This window comes from Crinia signifera, chromosome 5 (genome assembly GCF_055691185.1).
Source record: "Crinia signifera chromosome 5, ASM5569118v1, whole genome shotgun sequence".
NCBI classification, from domain to species: domain Eukaryota; kingdom Metazoa; phylum Chordata; class Amphibia; order Anura; family Myobatrachidae; genus Crinia; species Crinia signifera.
Genome location: NC_139221.1, coordinates 4,251,896 through 4,275,660, shown reverse-complemented (window position 1 = coordinate 4,275,660; position 23,765 = coordinate 4,251,896). Strand labels below are relative to the sequence as shown.

The window sequence follows — 23,765 nt, the reverse complement described above, 5'->3', positions numbered from 1 at the left end:
CTCCTGCAATTCGCGGCACCCCCCGCGACCCCCCCTCCTGCAATTCGTGGCACCCTCCGCGACCCCCCCTCCCGCGATTCGCGGACACCTAAGTTGCAATACAGGGCATCTTTCATACAATTCTAACCATATTTCTCATATACAAACGTTCACAAATTAAGGGGGCGCAGCCCCTTACGACGGTGTGAAGAGCGCCCGTAGGGCGCGATGAATCACCTAGTATACATATATCTATATATATTGTGTGTGTTTATATACATATATGTGTGTGGGTGTGTGTGTGTGAATGTATGTATGTATGTATGTATGTATGCGTGTCTGTGTGTGTGATTATATACATATATCTATATATATTGTGTGTGTTTATATACATATATGTGTGTGGGTGTGTGTGTGTGTGAATGTATGTATGTATGTGTGTCTGTGTGTGATTATATACATATATCTATATATATTGTGTGTGTTTATATACATATATGTGTGTGGGTGTGTGTGTGTGAATGTATGTATGTATGTATGTATGTATGCGTGTCTGTGTGTGCGATTATATACATATATCTATATATATTGTGTGTGTTTATATACATATATGTGTGTGGGTGTGTGGGTGTGAATGTATGTATGTATGTATGCGTGTCTGTGTGTGTGATTATATACATATATCTATATATATATATTGTGTGTGTTTATATACATATATGTGTGTGGGTGTGTGTGTGTGTGTGTGTGTGTGTGTGAATGTATGTATGTATGTATGCGTGTCTGTGTGTGTGTTTATATATATATATATATATATATATATATATGTGTGTGTGTGTGTGTGTGTTCATATCGGCGTCTTACCTGTCACACAGCCCAGATAATCATGGTAGTAGAGCCCCAGGTGACAGTGACACACATGATCTGTGCATGAGCTGAATGGGGGACACGTGGCCTCCTGGCTGCAGGACACGGGACCTGGGATGAGACAGGACATGTATAAAGGATTATCCAGGATTAGGGATGATACATAGACCCAGGGACCAGAGCGCAGTATCCGGGTGATGGCGTCTTCTTACTTATTGTTACGTTATTTCTAAGTCACCACAAGGTGTCGCAGTGTCTGAAGGGGACCTACGCCATGCATCTGGCGAGGCATCTGGCGAGGCACCTGGAGAGGCATCTGGCGAGGCATCTGGCGGGACACCTGGCGAGGCATCTGGTGGGACACCTGGCGGGACACCTGGCGAGGCATCTGGCGGGACACCTGGCGAGGCATCTGGCGGGACACCTGGAGAGGCATCTGGCGAGGCATCTGGCGGGACACCTGGCAAGGCATCTGGTGGGACACCTGGTGGGACACCTGGCGGGACACCTGGCGAGGCATCTGGCGGGACACCTGGCGAGGCATCTGGCGAGGCATCTGGCGGGACACCTGGCGAGGCATCTGGCGAGGCATCTGGCGGGACACCTGGCGAGGCATCTGGTGGGACACCTGGCGGGACACCTGGCTGTTCTGCAGATGACGGGGTCAAGGGAACAGCAAACATTTTGGACAAATGTCACCAAAAAATTGAGAATTGGCGACTCTGTGATTTGTACCATGTTTGATGATCACCTGGGATTCTATGCCGGAGCCTTCAGAGACGCGCAGAGACTGACATAGATTCTGAAGAAAGAATTCAATGGTCCGCAACTAAACCATCCATTCGCAGTGCTCTGAGTATATTCGCTGGGCGGTGGGGGACAGGCATTCATACGCCTGACTACATACCGTCCTCACCTGTATACATCACACTATATACCGTCCTCACCTGTCTACATCACACTATATACCGTCCTCACCTGTCTACATCACACTATATACAGTACCGTCCTCACCTGTCTACATCACACTATACACCGTCCTCATCTGTCTACATCACACTATATACAGTACCGTCCTCACCTGTCTACATCACACTATATACAGTCCTCACCTGTCTACATCACACTATATACCGTCCTCATCTGTCTACATCACACTATATACAGTACCGTCCTCACCTGTCTACATCACACTATATACCGTCCTCACCTGTCTACATCACACTATATACCGTCCTCACCTGTCTACATCACACTATATACCATCCTCATCTGTCTACATCACACTATATACAGTACCGTCCTCACCTGTCTACATCACACTATATACCGTCCTCATCTGTCTACATCACACTATATACTGTCCTCACCTGTCTACATCACACTATATACAGTACCGTCCTCACCTGTCTACATCACACTATATACAGTACCGTCCTCACCTGTCTACATCACACTATATACCGTCCTCATCTGTCTACATCACACTATATACTGTCCTCACCTGTCTACATCACACTATATACAGTACCGTCCTCACCTGTCTACATCACACTATATACCGTCCTCACCTGTCTACATCACACTATATACAGTACCGTCCTCACCTGTCTACATCACACTATACACCGTCCTCATCTGTCTACATCATACTATATACAGTAGCGTCCTCACCTGTCTACATCACACTATATACCGTCCTCATCTGTCTACATCACACTATATACTGTCCTCACCTGTCTACATCACACTATATACAGTACCGTCCTCACCTGTCTACATCACACTATATACAGTACCGTCCTCACCTGTCTACATCACACTATATACCGTCCTCATCTGTCTACATCACACTATATACAGTACCGTCCTCACCTGTCTACATCACACTATATACCGTCCTCATCTGTCTACATCACACTATATACTGTCCTCACCTGTCTACATCACACTATATACAGTACCGTCCTCACCTGTCTACATCACACTATATACAGTACCGTCCTCACCTGTCTACATCACACTATATACCGTCCTCATCTGTCTACATCACACTATATACAGTACCGTCCTCACCTGTCTACATCACACTATATACCGTCCTCATCTGTCTACATCACACTATATACTGTCCTCACCTGTCTACATCACACTATATACAGTACCGTCCTCACCTGTCTACATCACACTATATACAGTACCGTCCTCACCTGTCTACATCACACTATATACCGTCCTCATCTGTCTACATCACACTATATACAGTACCGTCCTCACCTGTATACATCACACTATATACTGTCCTTACCTGTCTACATCACACTATATACTGTCCTCACCTGTCTACATCACACTATATACAGTACCGTCCTCACCTGTCTACATCACACTATATACCGTCCTCATCTGTCTACATCACACTATATACCGTCCTCACCTGTCTACATCACACTATATACCGTCCTCATCTGTCTACATCACACTATATACTGTCCTCACCTGTCTACATCACACTATATACTGTCCTCACCTGTCTACATCACACTATATACTGTCCTCACCTGTCTACATCACACTATATACTGTCCTCATCTGTCTACATCACACTATATACTGTCCTCACCTGTCTACATCACACTATATACTGTCCTCATCTGTCTACATCACACTATGGCCCTTATTCTGATTGATGCGGACTTTACCGCGTTCTTACGGATTGCGTCTTTACGGCGTCTGCGCATGCGTAGAGAACGCAACGCGCATGTGCCACGCCTTGACTCGGTACCAGTTCGGACAAAGACCGTCCAGAACTGTTCACCGCTATCATTCGGGAAATAGGGGCGTATTATGGGCGTCATGCGGAATGACACATGGGCGTAGTTTCAAAGTGGGCAAAACGGGGCGGAAACATGGGCGGACACGGGGGAGTACACTTATGTTGGGGGGCGTACATTCGGAAACCACTCCGAATGCACGCGATCAAAAAGGGCAGAAATGTGCGGTGTCCACAAGTGTACTATTGCTTTGCGGACACCACTCGTTCATGCGGTATGCGAACGTACGCCTAATGACTACAACCATTAACACCTGAACCCAATAGAATCTACTCCTTTACTCATTACTCACTAATAGGCCGCTTGTCAGTGCTTTAATTGAAACCATTGCTGCTTCAAGGAAACCTTAGTAATCCCCCACATATGCTGTACTTGTCCCACACTTAAGACCTGAAAGTCCTTCTTCTTTAATTTCTAATTTTATATTTTTTTATTTATGTTTATTGTGTCGTTAATAAAATTCTTTATGCAAGTTCACAGTTGTTGGTTTTATTTGCACTTTAAATAGTATATGTGTAGATTGTTTATAATCTTTTACACAGGGTGTAATACAAAGCATTGCACTTACATTGCTGTAAGGGTTAATGTGTGCAATGCATGTGTTAGGCATGCTTGTAAGGATATATTGGAATCTAATTGATTCCAATTCCAAATAAGCAGTTTTTTATGAGGATAGGTAATTGAATAAGTGGGTCATGTGATGTATTGCAGAAGATACTTCATAGTGGGTTGTTTGGCGTAAATCCTCCGCTTACGTGCGGTAGCACCGCTTGGCTCCCGTTCGGATGCGGTATTCCCGAGCATACTCTGTAATACTCTGTAATACCGTGCCGAATCGGAGTGTTTCTCCCGCACACGCATGATTTGTATGTCGTCCGTAAACACGCCCTGTTCTTAAAGAGTGAGTCCGTCCGAATGCGGAGGACACGTGGGCGTTTCTACGGACGATGGCCGCATGCGGCAAAACACCGTGGCGTGCGGACCGCTCCGTAAGAATGCGGGAATTTCCGCACAGATCAGAATAAGGGCCTATATACTGTCCTCACCTGTCTACATCACACTATATACAGTACCGTCCTCACCTGTCTACATCACACTATATACCGTCCTCATCTGTCTACATCACACTATATACAGTACCGTCCTCACCTGTATACATCACACTATATACTGTCCTTACCTGTCTACATCACACTATATACTGTCCTCACCTGTCTACATCACACTATATACAGTACCGTCCTCACCTGTCTACATCACACTATATACTGTCCTCACCTGTCTACATCACACTATATACTGTCCTCACCTGTCTACATCACACTATATACTGTCCTCACCTGTCTACATCACACTATATACTGTCCTCATCTGTCTACATCACACTATATACTGTCCTCACCTGTCTACATCACATTATATATTGTCCTCACCTGTCTACTTCACAATATATACCGTACCGTCCTCACCGGTATACATCACACTGTATACAGTACCGTCCTCACCTGTATACTTCACAATATATACAGTACCGTCCTCACCTGTATACTTCACACTGTATACAGTACAGTCCTCACCTGTCTACATCACACTATATATCGTCCTCACCTTTCTACATAACACTATATACCGTCATCACCTGTCTACATCACACTATATACCGTCCTCAAATGTATACTTCACAATATATACAGTACCGTCCTCACCTGTATACTTCACAATATATACAGTACCGTCCTCACCTGTGTACATCACACTATATACTGTCCTCACCTGTCTACATCACAATATATACAGTACCGTCCTCACCTGTCTACATCACACTATATACTGTCCTCACCTGTCTACATCACACTATATACTGTCCTCACCTGTCTACATCACACTATATACTGTCCTCACCTGTCTACATCACACTATATACTGTCCTCACCTGTCTACATCACATTATATACTATCCTCACCTGTCTACATCACACTACATACCGTCCTCACCTGTCTACATCACACTATATACTGTCCTCACCTGTCTACATCACACTATATACTGTCCTCACCTGTCTACATCACAATGTATACAGTACCGTCCTCACCTGTCTACATCACACTATATACCGTCCTCACCTGTCTACATCACACTATATACTGTCATCACCTGTCTACATCACAATGTATACAGTACCGTCCTCACCTGTCTACATCACACTATATACTGTCCTCACCTGTCAACATCACACTGTATACTGTCCTCACCTGTCTACATCACACTGTATACTGTCCTCACCTGTATACATCACACTATATACCGTCCTCACCTGTCTACATCACACTATATACTGTCCTCACCTGTCTACATCACAATATATACCGTCCTCACCTGCATACATCACACTATATACCGTCCTCACCTGTCTACATCACACTATATACAGTACCGTCCTCACCTGTCTACATCACACTATATACCGTCCTCACCTGTCTACATCACACTATATACTGTCCTCACCTGTCTACATCACACTATATACTGTCCTCACCTGTCTACATCACACTACATACCGTCCTCACCTGTCTACATCACACTATATACCATCCTCATCTGTCTACATCACACTATATACTGTCCTCACCTGTCTACATCACAATGTATACAGTACCGTCCTCACCTGTCTACATCAAAATATATACAGTACCGTCCTCATCTGTCTACATCACACTACATACCGTCCTCACCTGTATACATCACACTATATACTGTCCTCACCTGTCTACATCACACTATATACTGTCCTCACCTGTCTACATCACAATGTATACAGTACCGTCCTCACCTGTCTACATCACACTATATACAGTACCGTCCTCACCTGTCTACATCACACTATATACCGTACCGTCCTCACCTGTCTACATCACACTATATACCGTCCTCATCTGTCTACATCACAATATATACAGTACCGTCCTCACCTGTATACTTCACACTGTATACAGTACCGTCCACACCTGTCTACATCACACTATATACAGTACCGCCCTCACCTGTCTACATCACACTATATACTGTCCTCATCTGTCTACATCACAATATATACAGTACCGTCCTCACCTGTCTACATCACACTATATACTGTCCTCACCTGTCTACATCACACTATATACCACCCTCACCTGTATACTTCACACTATATACAGTACAGCCCTCACCTGTCTACATCACACTATATACAGTACCGTCCTCACCTGTCTACATCACACTATATACAGTACTGTCCTCACCTGTATACATCACACTATATATCGTCCTCACCTGTCTACATCACACTATATACCGTCCTCACCTCTATACATCACACTATATACTGTCCTCACCTGTATACATCACACTATGGCCCTTATTCTGGTTGGTGCGGTCGAGCCGCATATGCGGCTCCGACCGCACCAGACGAATCCCCGCCTACAAGACGGATCGGCACGGCCGTCCGTACACGGACGGCTGCCGATCCGCATGAAAATGGTGGAGGCGTACGCCTCCACCATGGTGGGAGCTGCCCCCTGCATTCGATGGTCGTCGACCATCGAAGGCAGGTCCGCACGCCGCGGCAGCTCCCGCAAGCTGAGACCACACGGACAATCGTCCGTGTGGTAGCTTGTATGGGGGCTGAAAGCTGACATCCGGCGACGTCAGCTTTCCGCCCCCATGAGTTGCGTCATGGCCTCATTACCATGCGTACGCCCCGCGTTTGCATGGGAACGCCCATGAAACGCGGGGCGTATACATAGGGAAATGAGGGCATGAAGCCCCTCACGCCCCTATACGCCCCCTTTGCGGCGTACAAACGTTATGTGCGGCGAATTCGCCTGCACATGCGCAGATTGACCTCTGCGCATGTGCAGACGGAAAACATCGGCGGTACGGCCGCACGCGGGCCGTACCGCACGAACCAGAATAAGGGCCTATATACTGTCCTCACCTGTTTACATCACACTATATACCGTACTCACCTGTCCACATCACACTATATACCGTCCTCACCTGTCTATATCACACTATATACTGTCTTCACCTGTCTACATCACACTATATACTGTCCTCACCTGTCTACATCACACTGTATACTGTCCTCGCCAGTATACATCACACTATATACTGTCCTCACCTTTCTACATCATACTATATACTGTCTTCACCTGTCTACATCACACTATATACTGTCCTCACCTGTCTACATCATACTATATACTGTCTTCACCTGTCTACATCACACTGTATACAGTACCGTCCTCACCTGTATACATCACACTATATATCGTCCTCACCTGCATACATCACACTATATACAGTACCGTCCTCACCTGTATACTTCACACTATATACAGTACCGTCCTCACCTGCATACATCACACTATATATCGTCCTCACCTGTCTACATCACACTATATACCGTCCTCACCTGCATACATCACACTATATACCGTCCTCACCTGTATACTTCACAATATATACTGTCCTCACCTGTATACTTCACACTGTATACAGTACCGTCCTCACCAGTCTACATCACACTATATACTGTCTTCACCTGTCTACATTACACTATATACTGTCCTCACCTGTCTACATCACACTGTATACTGTCCTCGCCAGTATACATCACACTATATACTGTCCTCACCTGTCTACATCACACTATATACTGTCTTCACCTGTCTACATCACACTGTATACAGTACCGTCCTCACTTGTATACATCACACTATATATCGTCCTCACCTGTCTACATCACACTATATACCGTCCTCACCTGCATACATCACACTATATACCGTCCTCACCTGTATACTTCACAATATATACAGTACCGTCCTCACCTGTATACTTCACACTATATACAGTACCGTCCTCACCTGCATACATCACACTATATACCGTCCTCACCTGCATACATCACACTATATACCGTCCTCACCTGTATACTTCACAATATATACTGTCCTCACCTGTATACTTCACACTGTATACAGTACCGTCCTCACCTGTCTACATCACACTATATACCGTCCTCACCTGCATACATCACACTATATACCGTCCTCACCTGTCTACATCACACTATATACTGTCCTCACCTGTCTACATTACACTGTATACTGTCCTCACCTGTCTACATCACACTGTATACTGTCCTCACCTGTATACATCACATTATATACTGTCATCAACTGTCTACATCACACTATATACCGTCCTCACCTGTCTACATCACGCTATATACCGTCCTCACGTGTCTACATCACACTATATACTGTCCTCACCTGTCTACATTACACTATAAACTGTCCTCACCTGTCTACATTACACTATATACCGTCCTCACCTGTATACATCACACTATATACCGTCCTCACCTGTATACATCAAACTATATACTGTCCTCACCTGTATACATCACACTATATACTGTCCTCACCTGTATACATCACACTATATACTGTCCTCACCTGTCTACATCACCTTATATACTGTCCTCCCCTGTCTACATCACACTATATACTGTCCTCACCTGTATACATCACACTATATACTGTCCTCACCTGTATACATCACACTATATACTGTCCTAACCTGTATACATCACACTATATACTGTCCTCACCTGTATACATCACACTATATACTGTCTTCACCTGTCTACATCACACTATATACTGTCCTCACCTGTATACATCACACTATATACCGTCCTCAACTGTCTACATCACCCTATATACTGTCCTCACCTGTCTACATCACACTATATACTGTCCTCACCTGTATACATCACACTATATACTGTCCTCACCTGTCTACATCACACTATATACCGCTCTCACCTGTCTACATCACACTATATACTGTCCTCACCTGTACACATCACACTATATACTCTCCTCACCTGTCTACATCACACTATATACTGTCCTCACCTGTATACATCACACTATATAATGTCGTTACCTGTCTACATCACACTATATACCGTCCTCACCTGTCTACATCACACTATATACTGTCCTCACCTGTCTACATCACACTATATACTGTCCTCCCCGGTCTACATCACACTATATACCGTCCTCACCTGTCTACATCACACTATATACCGTCCTTAACTGTCTACATCACCCTATATACTGTCCTCACCTGTCTACATCACACTGTATACTGTCCTCACCTGTATACATCACATTATATACTGTCCTCACCTGTATACATCACATTATGTACCATCGTCCCCTGTATACATCACACTATATACTGTCCCCACCTGTGTACATGAAACTGTATACTGTCCTCACCTGTCTACATCACACTATATACTGTCCTCACCTGTATACATCACACTATATACCATCCTCACCTCTATACATCACACTGTATACTGTCCTCTCCTGTCTATATCACACTTTCCCCGGGATACTCGCTCCCCACCCCTCACATCTCCTCTCACCCCAGTATAGATAACTGATGTCTTACTGGGAATAGTGGTTTGTGTCCCTAGATGGGTTATTGGTGGTTCCGTGGTCTCCTCCCTTGTGGTATACATCGGGTCTGGTCCTGTAGTGACATCACTCGAATATGTCCCTGTAATATATACACGTTATTACTGAGCAGTATCATATGTCATTACCTGTACTGTCTATGTAACATCATCCATACTCTCCTCACCTGTATACATCACACTATATACTGTCCTCACCTGTATACATCACACATAACACTATGTACTGTCCTTACCTGTCTACATCACACTATATACTGTCCTCACCTGTCTACATCACACTATATACTGTCCTCACCTGTATACATCACACTATATACTGTCCTCACCTGTATACATCACACTATATACTGTCCTTGCCTGTATACATCACATATTACACTATATACTGTCCTCACCTATCTACATCGCACTATATACTGTCCTCACCTGTATACATCACACTATATACTGTCCTCACCTGTATACATCACAATATATACCGTCCTCACCTGTATACATCACACTATATACTGTCCTTACCTGTATACATCACACTATACACTGTCCTCACTTGTATACATCACACTATATACTGTCCTCACCTGTCTACATCACACTATATACTGTCCTCACCTGTCTACATCACACTATATACTGTCCTCACCGGTCTACATCACACTATATACTGTCCTCACCTGTCTACATCACAATATATACTGCCATCACCTATATATATATCACATATTACACTATATACTGTCCTCACTTGTCTACATCGCACTATATACTGTCCTCACCTGTCTACATTACACTATATACTGTCCTCACCTGTCTACATTACACTATATAAGCCCTCACATGTATACATCACACTATATACTGTCCTCACCTGTCTACATTACACTATATACTGTCCTCACCTGTCTACATTACACTATATACCGTCCTCACCTGTCTACATCACACTATATACTGTCCTCACCTGTCTACATTACATTATATAACGCCCTCACATGTATACATCACACTATATACTGTCCTCACCTGTGTACATCACACTATATACTGTCATCACCTGTCTACATCACACCATATACCGTCCTCACCTGTATACATCACACTATATACTGTCCTCATCTGTGTACATCATACAATATACTGTACTCACCTGTATACATCACACTATATACTGTCCTCACCTGTCTACATCACACTATATACTGTCCTCACATGTCTACATCACACTATATACTGTCCTCACCTGTATACATCACACTATATACTGTCCTCACCTGTCTACATCACACTATATAATGGCCTCACCTGTCTACATCACACTATATACTGTCCTCCCCGGTCTACATCACACTATATACCGTCCTCACCTGTCTACATCACACTATATACCGTCCTCAACTGTCTACATCACCCTATATACTGTCCTCACCTGTCTACATCACACTGTATACTGTCCTCACCTGTATACATCACATTATATACTGTCCTCACCTGTATACATCACATTATGTACCATCGTCCCCTGTATACATCACACTATATACTGTCCCCACCTGTGTACATGAAACTGTATACTGTCCTCACCTGTCTACATCACACTATATACTGTCCTCACCTGTATGCATCACACTATATACCATCCTCACCTCTATACATCACACTGTATACTGTCCTCTCCTGTCTATATCACACTTTCCCCGGGATACTCGCTCCCCACCCCCCACATCTCCTCTCACCCCAGTATAGATAACTGATGTCTTACTGGGAATAGTGGTTTGTGTCCCTAGATGGGTTATTGGTGGTTCCGTGGTCTCCTCCCTTGTGGTATACATCGGGTCTGGTCCTGTAGTGACATCACTCGAATATGTCCCTGTAATATATACACGTTATTACTGAGCAGTATCATATGTCATTACCTGTACTGTCTATGTAACATCATCCATACTCTCCTCACCTGTATACATCACACTATATACTGTCCTCACCTGTATACATCACACATAACACTATATACTGTCCTTACCTGTCTACATCACACTATATACTGTCCTCACCTGTCTACATCACACTATATACTGTCCTCACCTGTATACATCACACTATATACTGTCCTCACCTGTATACATCACACTATATACTGTCCTCACCTGTATACATCACACTGTATACTGTCCTCACCTGTCTACATCACACTATATACTGTCCTCACCTGTATACATCACACTATATACAGTCCTCATCTGTGTACATCATACTATATACTGTCCTCACCTGTCTACATCACACTATATACTGTACTCACCTGTCTACATCACACTATATACATCACACTGTATACCGTCCTGACCTGTACACATCACACTGTATACTGTCCACACCTGTATACATCACACTATATACTGTCCTCACCTGTATACATCACACTATATACTGTACTCACTTGTATACATCACACTATATACTGTCCTCACCTGTCTACATCACACTATATACTGTACTCACCTGTCTACATCACACTATATACTGACCTCACCTGTCTACATCACACTATATACTGTCCTCACCTGTCTACATCACACTATATAATGTCCTCACCTGTATACCGTCCTCACCTGTATAAATGACACTATATACTGTCCTCACCTGTCTACATCACACTATATACTGTCCTCACCTGTCTACATCACACTGTATACTGTCCTCACCTGTATAAATCACACTGTATACTGTCCTCACCTGTATATATCACACTGTATACTGTCCTCACCTGTCTACATCACAGTATATACTGTCCTCACCTGTCTACATCACACAATATAATGCCCTCACCTGTATACATCACACTGTATACTGTCCTCATCTGTCTACATCACACTATATACTGTCCTCACCTGTCTACATCACACTATATACTGTCCTCACCTGTCTACATCACGCTATATACTGTCCTCACCTGTATCCTGTCCTCACCTGTCTACATCACACTATATACTTTCCTCACCTGTATACATCACACTATATACTGTCCTCACCTGTCTACATCACACTATATACTGTCCTTACTTGTATAAATAACACTATATACTGTCTTCACCTGTCTACATCACACTATATAATGCCCTCACCTGTATACATCACACTGTATACTGTCCTCACATGTCTACATCACACCATATACTGTCCTCACCTGTCTACATCACAGTATATACTGTCCTCATCTGTATACTGTCCTCACCTGTCTACATCATACTATATAATGCCCTCACCTGTATACATCACACTGTATAATGTCCTCACCTGTCTACATCACACTATATACTGTCCTCACCTGTATACTGTCCTCACCTGTCTACATCACACTATATAATGTCCTCATCTGTATACATCACACTATATACTGTCCTCACCTGTCTACATCACACTATATACTATCCTCACCTGTATACATCACACTATATACTGTCCTCACCTGTATACATCACACTATATACTGTCCTTACCTGTCTACATCACACTATATACTGTCCTCACCTGTATACATCACACTATATACTGTCCTCACCTGCATACATTACACTGTATACTGTCCTCACCTGTATACATCACACTATATACTGTCCTCACCTGTATACATCACACTATAAACTGTCCTCACCTTTATACATCACACTATATACTGTCCTCACCTGTATACATCACACTATATACTGTCCTCACCTGTATACATCACACTATAAACTGTCCTCACCTTTATACATCACACTATATACTGTCCTCACCTGTTTACATCACACTATATACTGTCCTCACCTGTGTACATCACACTATAAACTGTCCTCACCTTTATACATCACACTATATACTGTCCTCACCTGTTTACATCACACTATATACTGTCTGCTCCTGTGTACATCACACTATATACTGTCCTCACCTGTGTACATCACACTATATACTGTCCTCACATGTCTACATCACACCATATACTGTCCTCACCTGTCTACATCACAGTATATACTGTCCTCATCTGTATACTGTCCTCACCTGTCTACATCATACTATATAATGCCCTCACCTGTATACATCACACTGTATATTGTCCTCACCTGTCTACATCACACTATATACTGTCCTCACCTGTATACTGTCCTCACCTGTCTACATCACACTATATAATGTCCTCATCTGTATACATCACACTATATACTGTCCTCACCTGTCTACATCACACTATATACTATCCTCACCTGTATACATCACACTATATACTGTCCTCATCTGTATACATCACACATCACACTATATACTGTCCTTACCTGTCTACATCACACTATATACTGTCCTCACCTGTATACATCACACTATATACTGTCCTCACCTGCATACATCACACTGTATACTGTCCTCACCTGTATACATCACACTATATACTGTCCTCACCTGTATACATCACACTATAAACTGTCCTCACCTTTTTACATCACACTATATACTGTCCTCACCTGTTTACATCACACTATATACTGTCTGCTCCTGTGTACATCACACTATATACTGTCCTCACCTGTGTACATCACACTATAAACTGTCCTCACCTTTATACATCACACTATATACTGTCCTCACCTGTTTACATCACACTATATACTGTCTGCTCCTGTGTACATCACACTATATACTGTCCTCACCTGTCTACATCACACTATATAATGTCCTCACCTGTATACATCACACTATATACTGTCCTCACCTGTATACATCACACTATATACTGTCCTCACCTGTACACATCACACTGTATACTGTCCTCACCTGTCTACATCACACTATATAATGTCCTCACCTGTATACATCACACTATATACTGTCCTCACCTGTATACATCACACTATATACTGTCCTCACCTGTATACATCACACTATATAATGTCCTCACCTGTGTACATCACAGTATATACTGCCATCACTTGTCTACATCACACTATATACTGTCCTCACCTGTATACATCACACTATATAATGTCCTCACCTGTATACATCACACTATATACCATCCTCACCTGTATACATCACACTATATACAGTCCTCACCTGTCTACATCACACTATATACTGTCCTCACCTGTATGTCTGTCTATCCCTCCCCTTTAGAATGTAAGCTCTCACGAGTAGGGCCCTCTCTCCTCATGTGCCTTTCTTAGAATATATAAACCTCTGCCACCCTGATGATTGCTTCAGTGTCCTGTCCCCTGATGCAACTATCCATATTAACCATGTGCTTGTCCTAAACTGTCTTGTACTGTAATTTGTTATGTGTTTTTGATTATAACTATGCTCTATAAAGCGCTGCGGAATATGTATGCGCTATATAAGAAACTGTTAATAAATAAATAAATAAATAAATAAATAATGTCCTCACCTGTATACATCACACTATATACTGTCCTCACCTGTCTACATCACACTATATACTGTCCTCACCTGTATACATCACACTATATAATGTCCTCACCTGCATACATCACAGTATATACTGCCCTCACTTGTCTGCATCACACTATATACTGTCCTCACCGGTATACATCACATTATATATTGTCCTCACCTGTATACATCACACTATATACCATCCTCACCTGTATACATCACACTATACACTGTCCTCACCTGTCTACATCACACTATATACTGTCCTCACCTGTCTACATCACACTATATACTGTCCTCACCGGTATACATCACATTATATATTGTCCTCACCTGTATACATCACACTATATACCGTCCTAACCTGAATACATCACACTATATACCGTCCTAACCTGAATACATCACACTATATACCGTCCTCACCTGTATACACCACACTATATACCGTCCTCACCTGTATATACCACACTATATACCGTCCACACCTGTATACATCACACTATATACTGTCCTCACCAGTATACATCACACTATATACTGTCCTCACCTGTCTACATCACACTGTATACTGTCCTCACCTGTCTACATCACACTGTATACTGTCCTCACCTGTATACATCACACTGTATACTGTCCTCACCTGTATACATCACACTATATACTGTCCTCACCTGTCTACATCACACTATATACTGTCCTCACCTGTCTACATCACACTTTCCCCAGTATACTCGCTTCCCGCCCCCCACATCTCCTGTCACCCCAGTATGGATAACTGATGTCTTACTGGGAATAGTGGTTTGTGTCCCTAGATGGGTTATTGGTGGTTCCGTGGTCTCCTCCCTTGTGGTATACATCGGGTCTGGTCCTGTAGTGACATCACTTGTATATGTCCCTGTAATATATACACGTTATTACTGAGCAGTATCATATGTCATTACCTGTACTGTCTATGTAACATCATCAATACTGTCCTCACCTGTATACATCACACTATATACTGTCCTCACCTGTACACATCACACTGTATACTGTCCTCACCTGTCTACATCACACTATATAATGTCCTCACCTGTATACATCACACAATATACTGTCCTCACCTGTCTACATCACACTATATACTGTCCTCACCTGTCTACATCACACTATAAACTGTCCTCACCTGTATACATCACACTATATACTGTCCTCACCTGTATACATCACACTATATACTGTACTCACCTGTCTACATCACACTATATAATGTCCTCACCTGTATACATCACACAATATACTGTCCTCACCTGTATACATCACACTATATACTGTCCTCACCTGTATACATTACACTATATAATGTCCTCACCTGTGTACATCACAGTATATACTGCCATCACTTGTCTACATCACACTATATACTGTCCTCACCTGTATACATCACACTATATACTGTCCTCACCTGTATACATCACACTGTATACTGTCCTCACCAGTCTACATCACACTATATAAAGACCTCACCTGTATGCATCACACTATATACTGTCCTCACCTGTATACATCACACTATATACTGTCCTCACCTGTATACATCACACTATATAATGTCCTCACCTGTATACATCACACTATATACCATCCTCACCTGTATACATCACACTATATACTGCCCTCACTTGTCTACATCACACTATATACTGTCCTCACTGGTAAACATCACACTATATACTGTCCTCACTGGTAAACATCACACTATATACTGTCCTCACCTGTATACATCACACTATATACTGTCCTCACCTGTCTACATCACACTATATACTGTCCTCACTGGTAAACATCACACTATATACTGTCCTCACCTGTATACATCACACTATATACTGTCCTCACCTGTCTACATCACACTATATACTGTCCTCACCTGTATACATCACACTATATACTGTCCTCACTGGTAAACATCACACTATATACTGTCCTCACCTGTATACATCACACTATATACTGTCCTCACCTGTCTACATCACACTATATACTGTCCTCACCTGTATACATCACACGATATACTGTCCTCACCTGTATACATCATACTATATACTGTCCTCACCTGAATACATCATACTGTATACTGTCCTCACCTGCAAACATCACACTATATACCATCCTCACCTGTATACATCATACTATATACCATCCTCACCTGTATACATCACACTATATACCGTCCTCACCTGTCTACATCACACTATATACCGTCCTCACCTGTATACATCACACTATATACCGTCCTAACCTGAATACATCACACTATATACCGTCCTCACCTGTATACATCACACTATATACCGTCCTCACCTGTATATATCACACTATATACCGTTCTCACCTGTATATATCACACTATATACCGTCCTCACCTGTCTACATCACACTATATACCGTCCTCACCTGTCTACATCAAACTATATACTGTCCTCACCTGTATACATCACACTATATACTGTCCTCACCTGTATACATCACACTATATACTGTCCTCACCTGTCTACATCACACTTTCCCCAGTATACTCGCTTCCCGCCCCCCACATCTCCTGTCACCCCAGTATGGATAACTGATGTCTTACTGGGAATAGTGGTTTGTGTCCCTAGAAAGATTATTGGTGGTTCCGTGGTCTCCTCCCTTGTGGTATACATCGGGTCTGGTCCTGTAGTGACATCACTTGTATATGTCCCTGTAATATATACACGTTATTACTGAGCAGTATCATATGTCATTACCTGTACTGTCTATGTAACCTCACCCATACTGTCCTCACCTGTATACTTCACACTATATACTGTCCTCACCTGTACACATCACACTGTATACTGTCCTCACCTGTATACATCACACTATATACCGTCCTAACCTGAATACATCACACTATATACCATCCTCACCTGTATACATCACAAAATATACTGTCCTCACCTGTATACATCACACTATATACTGTCCTCATCTGTATACATCACACTATATAATGTACTCACCTGTGTACATCACAGTATATACTGTTCTCACCTGTATACATCACACTGTATACTGTCCTCACCTGTATACATCACACTATATACTGTCCTCACCTGTATACATCACACTGTATACTGTCCTCACCAGTCTACATCACACTATATAAAGACCTCACCTGTATACATCACACTATATACTGTCCTCACCTGTATACATCACACTATATACTGTCCTCACCTGTATACACCACACTATATAATGTCCTTACCTGTATACATCACACTATATACCATCCTCACCTGTATACATCAAACGATATACTGCCCTCACTTGTCTACATCACACTATATACTGTCCTCACCTGTCTACATCACACTATATACTGTCCTCACCGGTAAACATCACACTATATACTGTCCTCACCTGTATACATCACACGATATACTGTCCTCACCTGCATACATCACACTATATACAGTGCTCACCTGTATACTGTCCTCACCTGTCTACATCACACTATATACTGTCCTCACCTGTATACATCACACGATATACTGTCCTCACCTGCATACATCACACTATATACAGTGCTCACCTGTATACCGTCCTCACCTGTATACATCACACTATATACTGTCCTCACCTGTATACATCACACGATATACTGTCCTCACCTGTCTACATCACACTATATACTGTACCGTCCTCACCTGTCTACATCACACTATATACTGTCCTCACCTGCATACATCACACTATATACCGCCCTCACCTGTCTACATCACACTATATACCGTCCTCACCTGTATACATCACACTATATACCGTCCTAACCTGAATACATCACACTATATACCGTCCTCACCTGTATACATCACACTATATACCGTCCTCACCTGTATATATCACACTATATACCGTCCTCATCTGTATATATCATACTATATAACGTCCTCACCTGTGTACATCACACTATATAATGTCCTTACCTGTGTACATCACAGTATATACTGCCCTCACTTGTCTACGTCAGACTATATACTGTCCTAACCGGTAAACATCACACTATATACTGTCCTCACCTGTATACATCACACTATATACTGTCCTCACCTGTATACATCACACTATATACTGTCCTCACCTGTCTACATCACACTATATAATGTCCTTACATGTGTACATCACAGTATATACTGCCCTCACTTGTCTACGTCAGACTATATACCGTCCTCACCTGTCTACACCACACTATATACTGTCCTTACCTGTCTACATCACACTATATACTGTCGTCGCCTGTCTACATCACACTGTATACTGTCCTCACCTGTCTACATCACACTGTATACTGTCCTCACCTGTATACATCACATTATATACTGTCCTCAACTGTCTACATCACACTATATACTGTCCTCACCTGTATACATCACACTATATACTGTCCTTACCTGTATACATCACACTTTCCCCAGTATACTCGCTTTCCGCCCCCCACATCTCCTGTCACCCCAGTATGGATAACTGATGTCTTTCTGGGAATAGTGGTTTGTGTCCCTAGATGGGTTATTGGTGGTTCCGTGGTCTCCTCCCTTGTGGTATACATCGGGTCTGGTCCTGTAGTGACATCATTTGTATATGTCCCTGTAATATATACACGTTATTACTGAGCAGTATCATATGTCATTAACTGTACTGTCTATGTAACATCATCCATACTGTCCTCACCTGTATACATCACACTATATACTGTCCTCACCTGTATACATCACACTGTATACTGTCCTCACCTGTCTACATCACACTATATACTGTCCTCACCTGTATACATCACACAATATACTGTCCTCACCTGTCTACATCACACTATATACTGTCCTCACCTGTCTACATCACACTATATACTGTCCTCACCTGTATACATCACACTATATACTGTCCTCACCTGTATACATTACACTATATACTGTCCTCACCTGTACACATCACACTGTATACTGTCCTCACCTGTCTACATCACACTATATAATGTCCTCACCTGTACACATCACACAATATACTGTCCTCACCTGTATACATCACACTATATACTGTCCTCACCTGTATACATCACACTATATAATGTCCTCACCTGTGTACATCACAGTATATCCTGCCATCACTTGTCTACATCACTCTATATACTGTCCTCACCTGTATACATCACACTATATACTGTCCTCACCTGTATACATCACACTGTATACTGTCCTCACCAGTCTACATCACACTATATAAAGACCTCACCTGTATACATCACACTATATACCATCCTCACCTGTATACATCACACTATATACCATCCTCACCTGTATACATCACACTATATACTGCCCTCACTTGTCTACATCACACTATATACTGTCCTCACCTGTATACATCACACTATATACCGTCCTCACCTGTATACATCACACTATATACTGTCCTCACCTGTATACATCACACTATATACCATCCTCACCTGTATACATCACACTATATACTGCCCTCACTTGTCTACATCACACTATATACTGTCCTCACCGGTAAACATTACACTATATACTGTCCTCACCTGTATACATCACACTATATACTGTCCTCACTTGTATACATCACATGATATACTGTCCTCACCTGCATACATCACACTATATACTGTCCTCACCTGTATACATCATACTGTATACTGTCCTCACCTGCATACATCACACTATATACTGCCCTCACCTGTCTACATCACACTATATACTGTCCTCACCTGTATACATCATACTGTATACTGTCCTCACCTGCATACATCACACTATATACTGCCCTCACCTGTCTACATCACACTATATACCGTCCTCACCTGTATACTTCACACTATATACCGTCGTAACCTGAATACATCACACTATATACCGTCCTCACCTGAATACATCACACTATATACCGTCCTCACCTGTATATATCACACTATATACCGTCCTCACCTGTATATATCATACTATATACCGTCCTCACCTGTATATATCACACTATATACCGTCCTCACCTGTATATATCATACTATACACTGTCCTCACCTGTATACATCACACTATATACTGTCCTCACTTGTCTACGTCAGACTATATACCGTCCTCACCTGTCTACACCACACTATATACTGTCCTCACCTGTCTACATCACACTATATACTGTCCTCACCTGTCTACATCACACTGTATACTGTCCTCACCTGTCTACATCACACTGTATACTGTCCTCAACTGTATACGTCACACTATATAATGTCCTCACCTGTACACATCACACAATATACTGTCCTCACCTGTATACATCACACTATATAATGTCCTTACCTGTGTACATCACAGTATATACCGTCCTCACCTGTATACATCACACTATATACCATCCTCACCTGTATACATCACACTATATACTGCCCTCACTTGTCTACATCACACTATATACTGTCCTCACCGGTAAACATCACACTATATACTGTCCTCACCTGTATACATCACACTATATACTGTCCTCACCTGTATACATCACACGATATACTGTCCTCACCTGCATACATCACACTATATACGGTGCTCACCTGTATACTGTCCTCACCTGTCTACATCACACTATATACTGTCCTCACCTGTATACATCATACTGTATACTGTCCTCACCTGCATACATCACACTATATACTGCCCTCACCTGTCTACATCACACTATATACCGTCCTCACCTGTATACATCACACTATATACCGTCCTAACCTGAATACATCACACTATATACCGTCCTCACCTAGATACATCACACTATATACCGTCCTCACCTGTATATATCACATTATATACCGTCCTCACCTGTATATATCATACTATATACCGTCCTCACCTGTATATATCACACTATATACTGTCCTCACCTGTATACATCACACTATATACCGTCCTCACCTGTATACATCACACTATATACCATCCTCACCTGTATACATCACACTATATACTGCCCTCACTTGTCTACATCACACTATATACTGTCCTCACCGGTAAACATTACACTATATACTGTCCTCACCTGTATACATCACACTATATACTGTCCTCACCTGTATACATCACACGATATACTGTCCTCACCTGCATACATCACACTATATACTGTCCTCACCTGTATACATCATACTGTATACTGTCCTCACCTGCATACATCACACTATATACTGCCTTCACCTGTCTACATCACACTATATACTGTCCTCACCTGTATACATCATACTATATACTGTCCTCACCTGCATACATCACACTATATACTGCCCTCACCTGTCTACATCACACTATATACCGTCCTCACCTGTATACATCACACTATATACCGTCCTAACCTGAATACATCACACTATATACCGTCCTCACCTGTATACATCACACTATATACCGTCCTCACCTGTATATATCACACTATATACCGTCCTCACCTGTATATATCACACTATATACCGTCCTCACCTGTATATATCATACTATACACTGTCCTCACCTGTATACATCACACTATATACTGTCCTCACTTGTCTACGTCAGACTATATACCGTCCTCACCTGTCTACACCACACTATATACTGTCCTCACCTGTCTACATCACACTATATACTGTCCTCACCTGTCTACATCACACTGTATACTGTCCTCACCTGTCTACATCACACTGTATACTGTCCTCAACTGTATACGTCACACTATATAATGTCCTCACCTGTACACATCACACAATATACTGTCCTCACCTGTATACATCACACTATATAATGTCCTTACCTGTGTACATCACAGTATATACTGTCCTCACCTGTCTACATCACACTGTATACTGTCCTCACCTGTCTACATTACACTGTATACTGTCCTCAACTGTATACGTCACACTATATAATGTCCTCACCTGTACACATCACACAATATACTGTCCTCACCTGTATACATCACACTATATACTGTCCTCACCTGTATACATCACACTATATAATGTCCTCACCTGTGTACATCACAGTATATCCTGCCATCACTTGTCTACATCACA

At 42.3% G+C, this 23,765-nt stretch overlaps 1 protein-coding gene across 4 annotated transcripts in view; it reads right to left on the bottom strand.

Annotated features, from left to right (window-relative positions):
* Positions 1–23,765, bottom strand: part of LOC146079868 (uncharacterized) — a 158,646-nt gene that overhangs the window by 98,954 nt on the left and 35,927 nt on the right. For 3 of the 4 annotated variants that reach the window (XM_083186537.1, XM_083186538.1, XM_083186536.1), the window contains 5 exons: positions 18,267–18,374; positions 16,440–16,547; positions 11,985–12,092; positions 10,198–10,305; positions 844–957 (listed from right to left, as the gene is read on the bottom strand). In XM_083186537.1, coding sequence (XP_083042663.1) covers positions 844–957; positions 10,198–10,305; positions 11,985–12,092; positions 16,440–16,547; positions 18,267–18,374 — 546 coding nt within the window. Of the gene's footprint in view, positions 1–843; positions 958–10,197; positions 10,306–11,984; positions 12,093–16,439; positions 16,548–18,266; positions 18,375–20,109; positions 20,303–23,765 lie in introns of all 4 variants that reach the window. The other variant, XM_083186539.1, reaches the window with a different exon arrangement.